We start from the raw sequence: 15,347 nt of genomic DNA, 5'->3' as shown, positions 1-15,347 counted from the left end.
TAGAGACCATTTTTTTTATCCTCTTTTTATCCTTCTAAAGCTGATGTGGCTTTCAAAATCACTATTAGATTAAAATTCAAGTATGATTCATCTAAAATTTAATGGTGATTTTAAAAGTCATATCAGCTTTAGAAAAATAAAAAAAAAGGATAAAAAGATGGTTTATAGCATTACTCATGAAAAACATATATATATTCTCTTTAAACTAACATTCATTTAATATATGAACTAGTCGTGAACACAAAATTATGTTTGATTACTTAGTGAGCTATACTCATATAAAATTTGATCGACTTATATAAGCTCGAATAAACTTATATAACTTTATTTTTATTTTATAATATTATTTTAATTTCGTAATTAGAACATCTTAAGGAAAGATGAATTCTTGTCCTAATATAATAGATATAGCTTGAATTGTTGTTAATGTGAGCCTTGATATAGATAAATGTGTGTTTGTATGTATGTATAAATATGTGTATGTGCGCGCATAATAAATTTACATACATACTATGAAACATACATATAAATTCGAGAGTAGATTAGTTAAGATATATTCTAGTTAATTTGTTTAATTGAATCAAATGATAAAATCTTAACAAAAATCAATTAACTAATCATTAGTATGGATTTATGAAAAAATAAACAATTATGATATTTACTTTATATAAGGAATAAATTAGTTAATTGATAGTTCGTGAACAAACTAAATTTCGCTTGAAAAATAAATAAGCCAAACTAGAACTAAAAACTAATTTCTCTCTTTTTTAAAAAATAGGTCGAAGAGGTTATAGAACAGTTTGGCCATATCTAGAGTTGGCCAAACCACTACCATAGTGAGCCACCCCTAAATGAAAAAAATAAATAAAAAATAAAAAAATTGAAGGGTAGTCGAACCTCTAGGTCATTTGGGGATGGTTTCAGCCACCTTCCAATTAGCCAATGAAGTGGCTCGGTCACCTCTTCTTATCCCCCTTTTTTTTTAGAAATATTTTTGACATTTGGGATAAATTACAAATTTTTAATAGTTTGTGAAAAAAATAATGCAATCTTTAGGTCACGTGGACATTGCAAACTAAAATTAGATAGAAAAGAAATAAATAGATGTTTCTCTTGCTCTCTCTCCGGATTTTCTACTCCTATCAAACCACTTCCCTGGTTTCTGCGATTCAGGTGCGATAACATACGCAAACTAAATCATAGCTCTAGGTAGCCGATTTTCCTTTTATCCTGTATTTATGTGCCTCTGACATCTGTTTGGTGGCTGAGAAACTTTGGGAACGAAAAGAAAACAAGAATTTGGAATCTTTACTAGTTGTCAATATTTTGAAAGTAATTTTTTTTTTTTCCTACTGTTTCTATTTTATTTATAGATAAACGAATAAAGTAAATTTTGAATGCGTATATAACGTGGGAGAAGTAAACATTGTATGCTTAATTGCCTTTGGGAACAATATGAGAATGAAGGATTTGAGAAAATGTAATCTAAACAGAAACAGAACGATAACTTCTTGGCAAAGAAAATGTGGGGCTCAAATCTTACATTCAATCAAATATAATGCCATAGATGAAAGCTTGGTGGGGAATGAGGCGATTAAAAGGAGGAGTCAGTGTAAATGTAGTCCTTTTGGATAAGGCTCTGCAGTTTGGTATTATGTGCTTGATGGTGTCCTGTTGTTGTAGACAAGACAAGGGTTGTAGGGGAAAATCAAATGCATGGTGCTCGAGATATTAAAGGCTATGTCATTTGGTCATTGTATGCCTTTAAATTGTTAGTTGAATTTTGCAGACATTGGACTCTTCGTTTATAACATAGGCTTTTAGTTGATTTTGGAAGGGGAAGAAGTCTATTAAGGAACTGGTTGTTTAAGGTTTGTTGGTTTTTTACTATAAACATTTCAGTATTTGTAACAATGTTCCATGGAAACTTTCCAATTAAACCTGTTGTATCTTGGATAAAGTCTCATTAGTTTTAAGGTTCATAAAGCTATGCTCTGTCTTTCCTGGCCCCTTGTTACGTTGCCTACTGCCAAAGTCATAAGGCGGCTTACTATGGCCTGTATGCAGTTCATGAAGCCAGTTTTTCTAGCCTACCAAAAATTGTAATTGGTGTGAAATTTGTTGTAAGTTGTGAGAAGGCCTTTTCTTTCAGTGTGTGGGCTTCTGGGGCATTTCCTCATTGCAATTTGTGATAAAAATAACACGCTGAGCAGAAAACCACCCTTACACTTTTATACACACACCACTTTTTTTGTGGTTAATATTGTATAAATCCTTTTCTCGATGTGGTTTTTGGTAGGTTTGGAGTATTCCTTGGGATGTTGATAGTGAAGGGCATGTAACGACCATTAGGAAAGTACTAAGTACATCTGCACTATCACTTCAAAAGGACTAGTCAAGTTATAATTAGAGTTCCTTAAAATCACTTATAAAGTCCAATCTTGTAAGGAACAAATGTAAGACTTAAAGCCCACGAGTACTTTTATAATCCATCCATTTAATATGACAATTCATCTTTCCAATATGAGACTAACTTTCCGAGGGTGTCACAATACATGAGTTGGTTTGGTGAATCTGGGAATGTAACAGTGATGAAGGTACTGGTGAAAAATTCATTTGTGTATGTCAGTCCATTATGGATATGTTGCTTAAGGATACTTTGATATGTGGTTCCTGTTGTCAGTATCTGTCCTCTGCTCATGCAAGACTTGTTCTTACAGTTGATTCTTTGAATTTTTGGTAGAATGGGCCTTAACTGTCTCTAATATTTTACCCTCCTAGGCTGCAAGAAGTTACAGTTGCCCAGTTTTGGTGAAATTCTTGCATGCAAATGGGGACTAGTGGTTGATGATCACCTGAAATTCTACCTTGCTAAACAGGGAACTAATATTTTACATTCATTGGCTTAATCAGCAAGCACTGACCTCACTTTAGTGGTAATGCTATTACGCATTACATGACATAGATTCATTGTCTTTCAACCATATATGCTGCAAATTAACTGTATATTGGATGGTGGGTTTCTGCAGATGAATGACAAATTGGTTTCTGCTATGGTTGTAGGATCCAACAACAAGACATTCTCGTGGATTTGGCAGTCCACGTTTGGCTATTCAGAAGATTCCAAGGTATTCAGCCTTCTACACGAGCAAATTTAATCAAGGTGGACTTTGTGAGTTACAGGACCTTTCTTTCTAATTAAATAAGTTATCTGATATCATGAGTTTTTCTCCAAGCTTAAATGAATTCTGTTCTTTATGTGGGTTACCCTAGTGTGCTTCGAATCTTTGTTTAAGTAAAAAAAAACCATTTTTTTTAGCAGAAGCTTTATTTTTAAGCTTTTGTTAAAAGTGTGTTTTAGCTATTTTTAAGTTTTTTGGACTTTTAAAAGCGCTTTTAATTTTTTTTTACTAAACTGATATTTTTTTCTTCAAACGGGCTTTTTGAGTGTTAAATGTACTTTTAGGCTTCTCAAACGCACACCCAAATAGATACTTAAACCAAAGGTTCAACTAGTTATATTCTACACATTGAGGATTTGTTCAAGGTTTTAATTGGGGCTTATTGGCAGAGTGATACTCTTATCACCTTATCTATATACCAAGATGTCAATATTGTCCAACAGTTGATAGAAATCAGAATGCTGAGATATGTAACTGCAAAAGATGAAAAATGAACACATTGATGAAAACTTAAGAGGTAGCACCAATTGATAGACATAAGAGATTTTCTGCCACATTCATCCAGTGAAGCAAATTGAAAATTAAAAACCACAGTGCGGCTTTGTTTAGAATCTGTTTGGGATTATATTAAGAAGGGTAAAAAATAATTTTAATATTTAGAAAGTTATGCCAAACAAGAAGCTCGTATGTTTGATAAAAAATTTCAAAAGTATTTTTTCTGACTTTTTTACTCTAAAAATTGTCGAAATGCATTTTAAAAAATTCATTTTGACTTTAAAAGTTTTATTTTTCAAAGCAATCTTAAACATGTTCTTAGTACTTGTTAATTGAGGCGACCTAATTAAAGAAAGAAAAAAAAAACTAATTAAGAATGATAACCTAGGACTCTAAGCCACGTGTCAGTAGCCTAAATGCGGTTGTACATAAATCGCTGTAAATCCAACGTAGGTGATTCCAACCTTATACATATAACGACGTCGCAACCTTTATTCCTGTTCTGACTATGATCGGAAGTCTCTCTGTCGCAGACTTTATTCCTGTTATCTTCCGGAAAGAGAGTAGATAAAAGAAAGTGATCTCATCGTTGTACGGCGTCGTTCGAGCTAGGGTTTCGCATCACGTTTCAGAAATTCAAGTATACCAACCATGTCAGGAAGCTCAAGTTGCAGCGTCTACGTAGGTAAGATCGAGACAATTCCTTCACCTTCTTCGATTTTGATTTCCATTTCGCTGTCTCTGCTTCTGAAGGAAAATGTTTCCCCGGAAAAATAGTATTACGAAAAATCAGAAATACCTGAACATTAAAGGATTTTTTTTTTCTTCTGCGAAAATGTTCTCAAACGTGGAAAAAAAATTTTCCCGGGAAATTTGATTTTTTCGAGGAAAAAAATTATGTAAAATGTTTGTGATAGAATTCGAGGTATCTGTAATTACATTTTGAAAATAAAAGTTTTATTATTTTTAGTAAAATTCCCTTACAAAATTTGGAATCCGAAAATTGAGTCAAGTTTTTTTCCCCCCCTGTTTATTGTTGATGGTTTCTGAGGTTGTTATGAATTTTGTTATGTTAGGTTGATTAGATAGAAACCTGCGGATATTTTTGCGTTTTGGAATTTGAAGAGTAATTTGAGAAATTGAATATGATTTTGGGATGGGTTTGCGCTGGAATGGAGCCTTGAATTAGGCTTCTTTTGTTGGACGACTAGTTGTTTATCTGGGTCCCAAATTTTCTCGTCATTTAAACAATTTGATCCCGGAGATAGAGTGTGTGAGATAGAGTGACATCTGATCTCTATTTGAGTTGATAGAGTAAGCCTGAAAAATTCTTGATTTCTTTCCTTCAAATTGATGTATTCTCTGCTCCCAAGTGGATATCATTGGTTGTGTTTTGGCTGGTTAGAATCCTTTTTATTGATGTATTTCTTATACTTTTATTAAATTGAAACAAATGTATTTGATACGATTTGTTGTACTGGCATGTGGCTTCTTTTGCCTGTTTTCTTGATAGTTATTCATGAGCAGAATTTGTTCTGACTTGTTCTTTTTCAATCTTATGCAGGTAATCTGGATGAGAGGGTGAATGAAAGGGTCTTGTATGATATTTTGATTCAAGCAGGGCGGGTGGTAGACTTGTACATCCCACGAGACAAGGAAACAGATAAACCCAAAGGTTTTGCCTTTGTAGAATATGAAACTGAAGAGATTGCGGGCTATGCTGTCAGGCTTTTCTCTGGTCTTGTGACTCTCTATAATCGAACACTGAAATTTGCAGTATGTACCTGTTGCCTATTGCTTGCACTTGCTGTAACTTGTTTAGTGTCATTTTCTGCCAAATAGTTTTATTAGTCTAGGATTTATATCATTATATATCAATTTTCTTTACTTTCTTAGGTTCTCAAGCTCTTTTATGGGATGGAATTTTTTCTCTTGTAATTTAGCCCAGCCTGTATCCAGTTAGTGCATGAGCAACGATCTAATGGAGACTTCTGCCTCAGTTAACCCAGTCAGATTAAGGAATCACTAGTTTGATTCGTGCTCTTCTGATTAAATTGCTGGCATATTTGCTGATGGTGGGGTTCGCAGTGATTGGCAGTAGACTAGCATTTTCATCTTTATATAGAAAAGTTGGGCCTAATTACAAAAAAAGTTTGAAAATGCTCTTGATAATTATATTTGATCCTTGGTGAACAGATATCTGGACAAGACAAGCCCTCACCTCCAATGTCAACGACACCCGCATCAAACTCATCTCATAGACCGAGGTCTCACCCCGTTCCAATTAACAATATGGAGATTTCTCAGCACTCCATGAGGTTACCAGAACCATCGAGGTTTTCAGCTTACCAAGAGAATCCTCCTCAAGGTTACGTATTTTTCTCTTCCCTTTAATTCCTTATTTCCTTCTCCTATCCCAAAAAATTGTAATGTCTAGGTTCTAAAAAAGGCTTCTTTTCAATACAGTGCCTGCCCCCCCTGGTGTAAGTAGTCAATCTAATGGGTATGGATCACATTTCAATGACAACAATTATGAATACAGTCGAAGAGTTTTCGGGGCGACGATGGATAGCATTAACCATATTAGGTCACGCCGCCACGATACAAGTAACCCAATCTACTATCCTTCATTGTGATAATTATTATTAGATTGTTAGAGATCAATCAAACTCCCACCTTGGTGAGTCTTCCTAACAGTCAAACAACGTAAGTGTTACTGTTGTTCTGGATGTGTAGAAGGATAGTGGACGATGCTAAACAGTAAGTTAATTTGTTTCATCACTAAGCCATGTTGGTAGGTTGTACTCAGCTATGTTTGTTGTGTTGTGCTTCCTAGAAATAGACTTATTGGGTGTAGTTCTTTGTTTACTCTTCTTTGATATTGCAGTTTTATCTAATAGTGAAGGTTTCTCTTGACTCTGATATTTTAATAGCAAGTCTCTTAGTGATTGGGTCTTAAACCTTTGTAGCAGCTGAAATTTGTCCTGTTTTTGTGGTCTTTTCGTACTTTTTTTTTTCTCTCCTACTTTTTATCATTAAAAGGAGGAGTATTTTGTTGTGATCATTAGTTACTGTTTTCTGGGATAAAATTGACAGATTTTTCTGTAGTTCTCATACATTATATTGTTGATATAAAAAAATCTTCCAACTTCATTATGCACAATCTTAATAAAGAAGAGGTGAGGAAACATACATGGTGTTAATTGCATAATGAAGTTAATGTAATAATAAGAAATCAGCAAGCAAATAATTTGAAAAGTTGATGAAGTTATAACAAGCCCACAGGCAGGAATCAGGGACATCCAATTAAGTTAGATAACTAACATTCAAATGCGATTAAACAATACGATTAAGCGGAGCTTTGTGCTGGCGATGCTTGTAATCGCTAATTTACGACAGCCCTTGATCTTGATCTTGATATTTGGGTCAAGGTCTTTATTGGATTGGGTTTCTCATCCATTTTCACTCGCTCTTTTTTCAGTACCTTTGCCATTGTTGCATACATTTTGATGTTCCTCGTATGGTGTCCTTTGCTGTATGTTGTACTTTTGTTTGTTTGTTTTTATAGTTATGTGTTTTTGTTTGTAGCCCTTGGGGCATCTTACCCTCTCTCCTTGGAATATGAATCTTTCTATTTCAAATAAAATGGATAATATCTATAAAATAGTTAAGAATTTAAAATTGGTGCATTTAATCGTGTACATAAAATTAATTTTGACGTCTTTTAAAAAATTAAATAATGTAAAATTATACACCATAAAATGCACAAACTTAAAATATTATCATGAAATGAATAGTATTTTAGTTAGTTGTTAATGTGATCTTATCTTTTTTTTTTGGTAAAAAAAAATTATTACACATTATTATGAAGGTACGGAAGCTGGCAGAACACTATCTTTCCCTTCCCAAGTGATATAATAGATTCTGTGGCAGAGCACCTTTCATTCGAGTTATGATATATCATTATCTTTTTTATTTTTATTTTTTTTATTTGTATATATATATTCCTTTACTCAAGTCTCTCACATGTGAATATATACCATCCATATGCGAGAGGGAAAATGTTTATGATATTATTAACTCTTTTACAAACTGACGGGTCATTTGTTAGTGACGTAATTAAAATAAATTGATAAGAGTGTTGATTGCTGAAATATCATTTCCATATTTGTTTCTGCCGACTACATGACTCTTCAAACTTAAATTTAATTTGAGCTTGTCCTATCAATCTGAAGATCCTTGGATCACAGAATTATATGAAAAAATTCAAACACGATCACATAGTCCACCAATATCTTGGTGGTGCATGCTTGGTTTTAGGTGGGAAAATTAGAATATATATATATATACATACACATTGCACTACTATTGAAGGAAATGGCATCAAGTGCTGTAGCTGCTCTTGGCAAAGTATGCTAAAGGTCCAACAAAAGCAGCATTAATATAGGTGGTAGGTTCTGAATGACTGTAGTCAGTCCGTTCATCTGGGAATTCATCGTTGTCGTTTGGACCCCCAACAATGGCTCCGGTCAAGATGTTAGGATTCGGGTTCGATGAATGAAGGAAGGGGTCGAAACCGCCTTGACAAGATATGGCATCTGGGTGGCTTGTTACTGAAGGCAAGGAAGATCCTCTGTGGTGAATTCTCTTTGGAAAATTTGTCCCATATCCTACCATATATGACATCTTCAGCGGGTTCTCTCCTAATATATAATCAACCTGTAATTAATTTCCACATGTTAGAGGAGAAAACCCAGGAAAAATAAAATGAGAAGTAGACAAATAACATGTTTGATGACTTGCCTGTTTCTTTGCTAGGGTTCTTAGTGATTTCGAAGTGACCGAAAGACTCCCACAGTTGAATGTGTATTTGGTATTGGCCATGTACTTGGCATATGTTGTAAGCAGGAATGTTGTGGATGTAACATACTGAAGATTGTTGTCAGGTAGCTTGAAGATAAGCCCGCCTTCATTTCAAATGAATTAATATTGGTTAGTAATATAATTAAGCAAAATTTATAGGATGAAAACTTGAATAAAAGCTCTTGAAATCTTGAAATAGGTGGCATTAATTAATTAATTAATTAAATACCTGGTGTATATTTTGTAGATGAGGAAGGAGAGTCGGGCAAAATCATGCATATGAAATTTTCAGCTTTTTGTTTGAATGGTTCAGCGTCCTTGTCTTTGCTTATCAAGGCTCGCTACATAAAGGAAAACAGCATGTCAAATATTGCTAAGAGACAAATAACGGGAATAATACAATTGATAGAGATATTCAGGTTTACTTGGTTCAGATTTGTTGAAAGTGTATGGAAAATCCAAAACAATTCCTCCTACTTAGCATTGGAAGTTTTTATTATTATTATTATTTAATTTAACTTGATAAGTTGGTAACATTTTGTAATTATTAAGAGAAATGATATAATTTATTCATTTTTCAACCATTTTTTTTTAACTATCTCCTTGGTGAATGAATGAATGAATCCACCATTTAATGTGTGGGGGGTAAACATGAGTCTACAAATATAATAGTTGATTTATTGAATTTGTAGGATGAGATGGAGAAAAGATAAGGAAAATATTGACGTGAATCATTTTTCAAGGAGAAGCTTCATTTAACCCGCATGAACTTTCATCGATCACCTTTGGAATTACTATACTAAACTTTAAAAACTCTCAATTTGGTGTGTTTATTTTTCTATTTTTTTAACTTCACCCATCAGTTAGGATTTTAACAGAAAATCCTAACGGATAAGTGTGAAAATTCTCAAAATACCCCTTTTTTTTTTTTTTTTTTTTTTTTTTTTTAAAGGAAAATTTTTGTAAGAATTTAGACATTGGTCAAAATTTAACAAAATTTTCAAAAATACCCATGCCCTAATTTTTTTTTTTTATTAAAAAAAAAAACACATGGGTATTTTGACAGAAATCGGTGAAATTGAAAAAAAATTGAAAGAATAATACATTAAATTAAGAGTTTTTTAAATTTATAGAGATAATTGTAAAAATATTGACAATTCAAAAAGGTTAAATGAAGTTTTCCTTATTAATGATAATATATAGGTAGGCTCCTTTACCCTTGCTAGGAGAACACGAGCACCAGCCAATTTGTTGTCCCAGCCGAAGATATCTGAAGAATCATCAGCTCCCAATGATTTTATGAAATTCGAATAAGAAACATCTTTGGTAGCCCTTAGCAGCCATGCAGCTCCCCAAAGCAGTTCATCCTGAAAATTTTACAAGAAAAAGAAAAAAATCAATAAGAATAATATAAGTAATTAAGGACGTAATAGAAAAATAGTGTCCTTGATTAAAAAAAAAAGGATAATGGTAAATGATGATTTCGTTTCACTTAAATATATATTTTTTTATCCTTTTATTTCTTTTACCTTATATCCAGAATATGAACAATAAAATGGGCAGACTGCAGAGCCGAGGGAATCGCTATAAGAGCCTCGATATTGCATTGCAAATGCCATGACATCTTTGGCCGTCTTCAACAGTAGCTTGGAGTACTTGGAATCAACCTTCCTAAAAACCATGGAAGCAGCAGCTAAAGCAGCTGCAGTCTCGGCCGCCACCTCCGAGCCGGGTTTGCTAGAAGACACCCAATAAACGGTCCGAACCGTATCCATGTCCTCGGGCCTTTCCCAGCACTTGTGGTCCGCGTTGGGATCTCCCACACCAACGTAGAGCCTCCCAGGCGTGGCAGTCGCACACTTGAGAAGGTAGTCAGTCGCCCATCGTATTGCAGCCCTTGCACTTTCTAATTGGCTCAGGCTATCCATTCGCTTCCCATATGCAAGCGTGCTCCATGATAGCATGGTGGTGGTGAAGGCCATCGGAAAATTGAATTTCACGTTGTCTCCGGCATCGTAGTATCCTCCGGTTAAATCCACCTGTAGAAGTTAAAAGTAAAATATGAGTTTCAAATATTCTGACACGAAAGAAAACATAAGTGCAATGACGATGAAAACGACATACGTTGGCTAGCTGACCATCCGACAGGCCGGAGCTTGACCTCCAAGTAATTTTCTGGGATTCAGGGAGCTTCCCAGACCTTTGGCCTTGGAAGAACAGCAGAGACTTTTCTAAGGCATCTTTGTAGTTGGGATTGCCTTGAACAGTCTCCAAAACAAATAAAGATGTGAAAAACAAGAGGCACAAAGAAGCTCCCTTTATCATTGTCATTGGTATTTGCTAATGCATCAAATATGGTTTGTTTTAACTTTTAACATGCCTTTATATAAGAAGAGGATGCACAAAACACTATATATAGTTTTCCTTTAGATAATCATTTTGTTTATTGTTATTATTTAATGGAGAGAAATTTCCTCCAATTTAGAATTCCTCCGAAATAAGTTACAAAACTGTCATATGTCTCTTGAATATCTAGAAAAGAAAATGCTTTTTTTATAGTTCTATTAAAAGATCAAGTTCACATACTAATTGAAAAAGCATGTACTTTTACATGATATGGAGAAATGACAAAATTATAGGGCATGTTAAAAATGGCAGATCATTAGTTAGTGTTTTCTAGATTAAAAATGGCAGATCTAGAACATGCAAAGCAATAGGTGGTCGGCCACCCACAGACTCAAATGTTTCAGAGGTTTTTTTTTTTTTTTTTTTTTTTTTTTTTTTTTTTGTGGAAAATGCTGTTTAATACCTAGGAAATAGGGGTATACATGCGGGTGGATAGTAATTGCTTGCAATCGCTATCTGCAACTATCCGCACATGCGAATGTAGATAGTGGTTTTAGGGTATGCGGATGCGGTTATTAACCGCACCCCCCTACCCTTTATATATAATTTTTTTTATATATATTATATTGAACACTACAACGACATTATTTTGGATTAGGTATAGGTATGTATTTACAATATTGTTTTGGGTTTTTCTTTCTTCACACTTCACTCATTCACTTAGGCAAAAAGGAAACAGTAATGTGAAATCAATATATTTTCAAAACATTTGGGCTTAAAAAATTAAAATAAGTCAAAAATACAAAAAACCGGCCCAAATTATTTTCAAAATCATTTAAAATAGGTCGTAATAGAGGCCCAAAGAAGGCCCAGGATACTAAAATAGGCCTATTACTAAAATGTGGATAGCGGATAATAACCGCAATAACCGCACGGATGCGTTTATTAAAAACATGATGCGGATGTGCATTTTATAGATATTACAAATCCAGCATCCGCATCCACATGCTCACCCCTATTAGGAATGATTATTATTTTTCTCATTTTTTCGAGGAGTAGATATTTCTTTTCATAAGAGCATAGTTATTACGATAGGAATAGATATTCTTAAGAATAGGCCCCCACCAAATAAAATAATAAATTCCAGTGACCTATTCTACCAACCAAACAGACCCAAAATGTTTCAATATACTACAAAAATCAATTTTTTTGGTCACGGACCATTAATAACGTGTATATGGTGTTAACACGTTACTAAAGTTTAGCAACGTGTCTATGGTAATGTGTTTGACGGGTTATGAAATTAGACTTAACTATTTCAACTTTAGTAACGTGTCAGATTTTGACACGTTACCATTTAATAACGTATCAAAATCTGACACGTTACTAAAAAGTTGGCAGGGGAATTTTTTTTTTTTTTTTTTTTTTTTCCAATTTTCTCCGGTCGTTATACTAGAATTTTCTCCAGTCGGCACCTGATATACGAGTTACATTATATAATTCAACTAATCCAAAATCCAATAATCTATATATAAATAATCTATCAATCCAACATCAAATATATATATATTTGATCACAATATAATCACAATAATCTATCAATTCAACTATATATAATCACAATCCAACTACCACAAATAATCCAACTCTAAATATATATATATATACATCAACGTAGGAAATAGTAAAATACAATACAACTAACGTTATACACAAATACAAAAAACTTAAGCATTAAATTACACATGTAGACTATCAAACAAACACTACTCCGACGAAAGCCGAGTGAACATCATCATGACCATTATCTCCCGACTTCTCTGCACTAACTGCAAATGATAAAACAAACAATTAATCAGCTAATTGACACTTGTGATATCATCTTATCAACTCCTAAGAGATAAGCAATGTCCAAGTGAAAAAAAAATCGAATGATTGTCACATAAAAAACCTCGACATACATATTTGCACGACCAATGCACAAACACATATAAATCTACATATACATTTATTCAATGAGGCGGCTTCAACAAATATTGTAAGATTAACTATGCAAAGCTCCAATCACAACCAAACCAACCAGGAACAACAAAATAGATTATTTTGAGTTTATATATATATATATATATATATGCTACTCGATTATATATATACTCATGGGGTTACTAAACGACGGGTATAATGTCTTGACAAACGAGACTTCTATCTAGCCAGCGTCTGGTGTTGGATTTCATTGTGATCGTCGTTCTCAACTTCTACTCTTACGTCATTTACACATATTACGTTGTAATTGTGTTATATAAAATTTGCCAATGGTCCCTCAATGAAAAAAATAACCTTAATCAAATCGAAAAATTCTACTAATTCTAAAAAAAAAAAAAAAAATTAAGATTTTAACAATTTGGCCAATCAACGCCCTATTTTGTTCCTTTTTTATTTATTTTTTATTATTTTTTTAAATTTATAGGGACATTTTGTTTTTTTGAAAGCTTTGGGGGACATTGCGCATAAAGAGGTTTCAGATTTAGCGAGTAGCAAAAAGCAGCTATAACAAACCATCAAGTGGAGCTTTGTGTGTATATTCAAATCCAAATCATGGCCATTATAATCACAATTGCTTTCATTTATGTCATAATCCCGTTTCTTGGTTTGATGCTAATGGGCTCAGGGTGCGTTTTTTAAAAAATCATCTACGATTTTAAACCAAATCGCAATTTTAGGGTGTTTGGGATTGCGATTTTAAAAACGCAAATTTTAAAATCGTAAAAAAATCTGCAATTTCCATAAGCTGATTAGAGGGTGCTTATTTGAAAAAGTGCGAATTTAAAACAAAATCACGATTTCTATTAAAAAGATATTTGGCGCAATAGTTACTTTTTTTTGAGCGGGAATGAAAAAAATACCAAAAATACCCACCTAAAATATATTAAAACCCTTCTTTTCTCTTTTTTTTTTTTTTTTTTTCTTCATCCTCTCTGTCTTGTTCATCCTTTCTCCGCCCTATAGTAGTGTGGGTCGCTGTTGTCCATCTCTCCGCCCCTCTACCAGGTAATAATTTCACCTTATTATTTTCTTTCTCTCCATATAATTCCTTTGCTTTTGTAAAACTTTCCACTATTTATGTGGTTTGTATGATTACTATGTCTTTTTATATATGCGTTGCATTCTTTTCTCTATTTTTCCCACCAAACAAACAGAGATGGAGCAAATAATTCTGTCAAATTTCACATACAACACATCCCATGAAAAAAAAAAAATGCAACAGGAATATATGGTTTGAAGTGAAATGTGAAACATATCAGATGTAGAGAAAGTAACAGTATACAATGAAATAGGATTGGATCAGAGAGAGAGAGAGAGAGAGTCAAAGTTAATGTCAAATTATAAGTCATATTTTTGTTTGCATAGGTGTTAAAAATAGGGGCTTATAGACAATATTAGTTATTTTACTGTTATAAACAAATGTCCTTATTGGTAATTTGGTCATGAAACCGCAATTATATGCTAATGTTATCCAAACACTCAATTGATAAAAAAAATTACTTTTTAGCGTGTTTTACTAAACGCCTGTGCGATTTTAAAAAGTAGCGATTTTAAAAACGCAATTTTTAAAAACGTAATTTTTAAAATCGCACTTATTGAAATCGCACTCCCAAACGGGCCTTGAGTCTCATACTTGCTACCAATCCGATTTCGACCAGCACAAGCCGACTTCTTATAGTATGTAGAGGTAGCGTTATATTTGGCTTTAGATTTTTGAAAAAAGTAGGACTCAACAATATTGGAAACCCTTTCAGATTTTTGACATTTTTTTTCAACCCAACAACCTGACTTCCTTTGGAAAAAAGAGGTTAAACATAAATGAGTTAAATTGATTGAAATACTTGATATGACCTGATTAACACAATTTTCATATATTATAAGAAAAAAAGCACTTTAAACTCCATAATTATCACGTATATTACACTTACGCCTCCAAACTCTACTACTGACGTTTCAAATTATACACTTTTGTATTTTTATTTCTAAAATAACTTTAAATTTATTAAAAAAAAATAACCATTTGAAAAAAATTAAAGATAAAAAAAAAAAACACAAAAAAAGGGTAGCCCTTTTCATATTAGCCCCATTATTATTATTATTATTTTTTTCAAATGGTTATTTTTAATTTTTATTTATTACTAACTTCAAGAATATTTTGAAAAAAAAAAATACAAAAAATGTCTAATTTAACATGCAATAATAATAATATGTAAGGCCTCAATGTCACTTTTGCTACTGACTTTTGGGTCTCACTCAAAGGGCCAATGCCCATTTGATTAACCTTTTTCGTTTCTCTTGTTCTCTTCGAGATATATACCTCCATCCAAAGCCAAAGGTGACCAGGACCACTTCAAAAGAGTGTTCATCATCTGAACCCATCCATCACGCTAAAGTTGAAGTGCCACTTGTACAAATTGA

At 33.2% G+C, this 15,347-nt stretch overlaps 2 protein-coding genes across 3 annotated transcripts; one reads left to right on the top strand and one right to left on the bottom strand.

Annotated features, from left to right (window-relative positions):
• The first annotated feature begins 4,194 nt into the window (after nt 1-4,194).
• On the top strand, nt 4,195-6,599 carry LOC132182900 (RNA-binding (RRM/RBD/RNP motifs) family protein). Its single transcript, XM_059596267.2, has 4 exons — nt 4,195-4,362; nt 5,242-5,453; nt 5,874-6,045; nt 6,144-6,599. Exons 1-4 carry the CDS (start codon nt 4,329-4,331, stop codon nt 6,311-6,313), a joined length of 588 nt encoding a protein of 195 aa, XP_059452250.2. The 5' UTR covers nt 4,195-4,328; the 3' UTR covers nt 6,314-6,599.
• A 940-nt stretch (nt 6,600-7,539) lies between these two features.
• LOC132182899 (endoglucanase 9-like) lies at nt 7,540-10,871 on the bottom strand. 2 transcript variants are annotated; one of them, XM_059596266.2, is made up of 6 exons: nt 10,665-10,871; nt 10,070-10,579; nt 9,758-9,907; nt 8,770-8,881; nt 8,481-8,644; nt 7,540-8,396 (listed from the first exon to the last, which is right to left on the bottom strand). In XM_059596266.2, exons 1-6 carry the CDS (start codon nt 10,869-10,871, stop codon nt 8,061-8,063), a joined length of 1,479 nt encoding a protein of 492 aa, XP_059452249.2. In that variant the 3' UTR covers nt 7,540-8,060. The 2 variants fall into 2 exon arrangements, with proteins under 2 accessions (XP_059452249.2, XP_088372368.1); XM_088516242.1 differs by lacking the exon at nt 10,665-10,871 and adding an exon at nt 9,006-9,010 and having other exon boundaries at nt 8,770-8,867; nt 10,070-10,537.
• Between the last annotated feature and the right edge of the window lie 4,476 nt (nt 10,872-15,347).

Source organism: Corylus avellana, chromosome 5 (assembly GCF_965113065.1).
Source record: "Corylus avellana chromosome 5, dhCorAvel1.hap1.2, whole genome shotgun sequence".
NCBI lineage: Eukaryota > Viridiplantae > Streptophyta > Magnoliopsida > Fagales > Betulaceae > Corylus > Corylus avellana.
This window is presented reverse-complemented; position numbering and strand designations above follow the sequence as displayed.

Coding starts and splice junctions, on each gene's coding strand:
- LOC132182900 (XM_059596267.2), top strand. CDS start 4,329: ATGTCAGGAAGCTCAAGTTGCAGCGTCTACGTAG. Junction 4,363..5,241: donor AAGTTGCAGCGTCTACGTAG/GTAAGATCGAGA, acceptor AATCTTATGCAG/GTAATCTGGATGAGAGGGTG. Junction 5,454..5,873: donor ATCGAACACTGAAATTTGCA/GTATGTACCTGT, acceptor CTTGGTGAACAG/ATATCTGGACAAGACAAGCC.
- LOC132182899 (XM_059596266.2), bottom strand. CDS start 10,871: ATGACAATGATAAAGGGAGCTTCTTTGTGCCTCTTGTTTTTCACATCT. Junction 9,908..10,069: donor GTTCATATTCTGGATATAAG/GTAAAAGAAATA, acceptor TAAAATTTTCAG/GATGAACTGCTTTGGGGAGC. Junction 8,645..8,769: donor ATCTACAAAATATACACCAG/GTATTTAATTAA, acceptor TTTGAAATGAAG/GCGGGCTTATCTTCAAGCTA.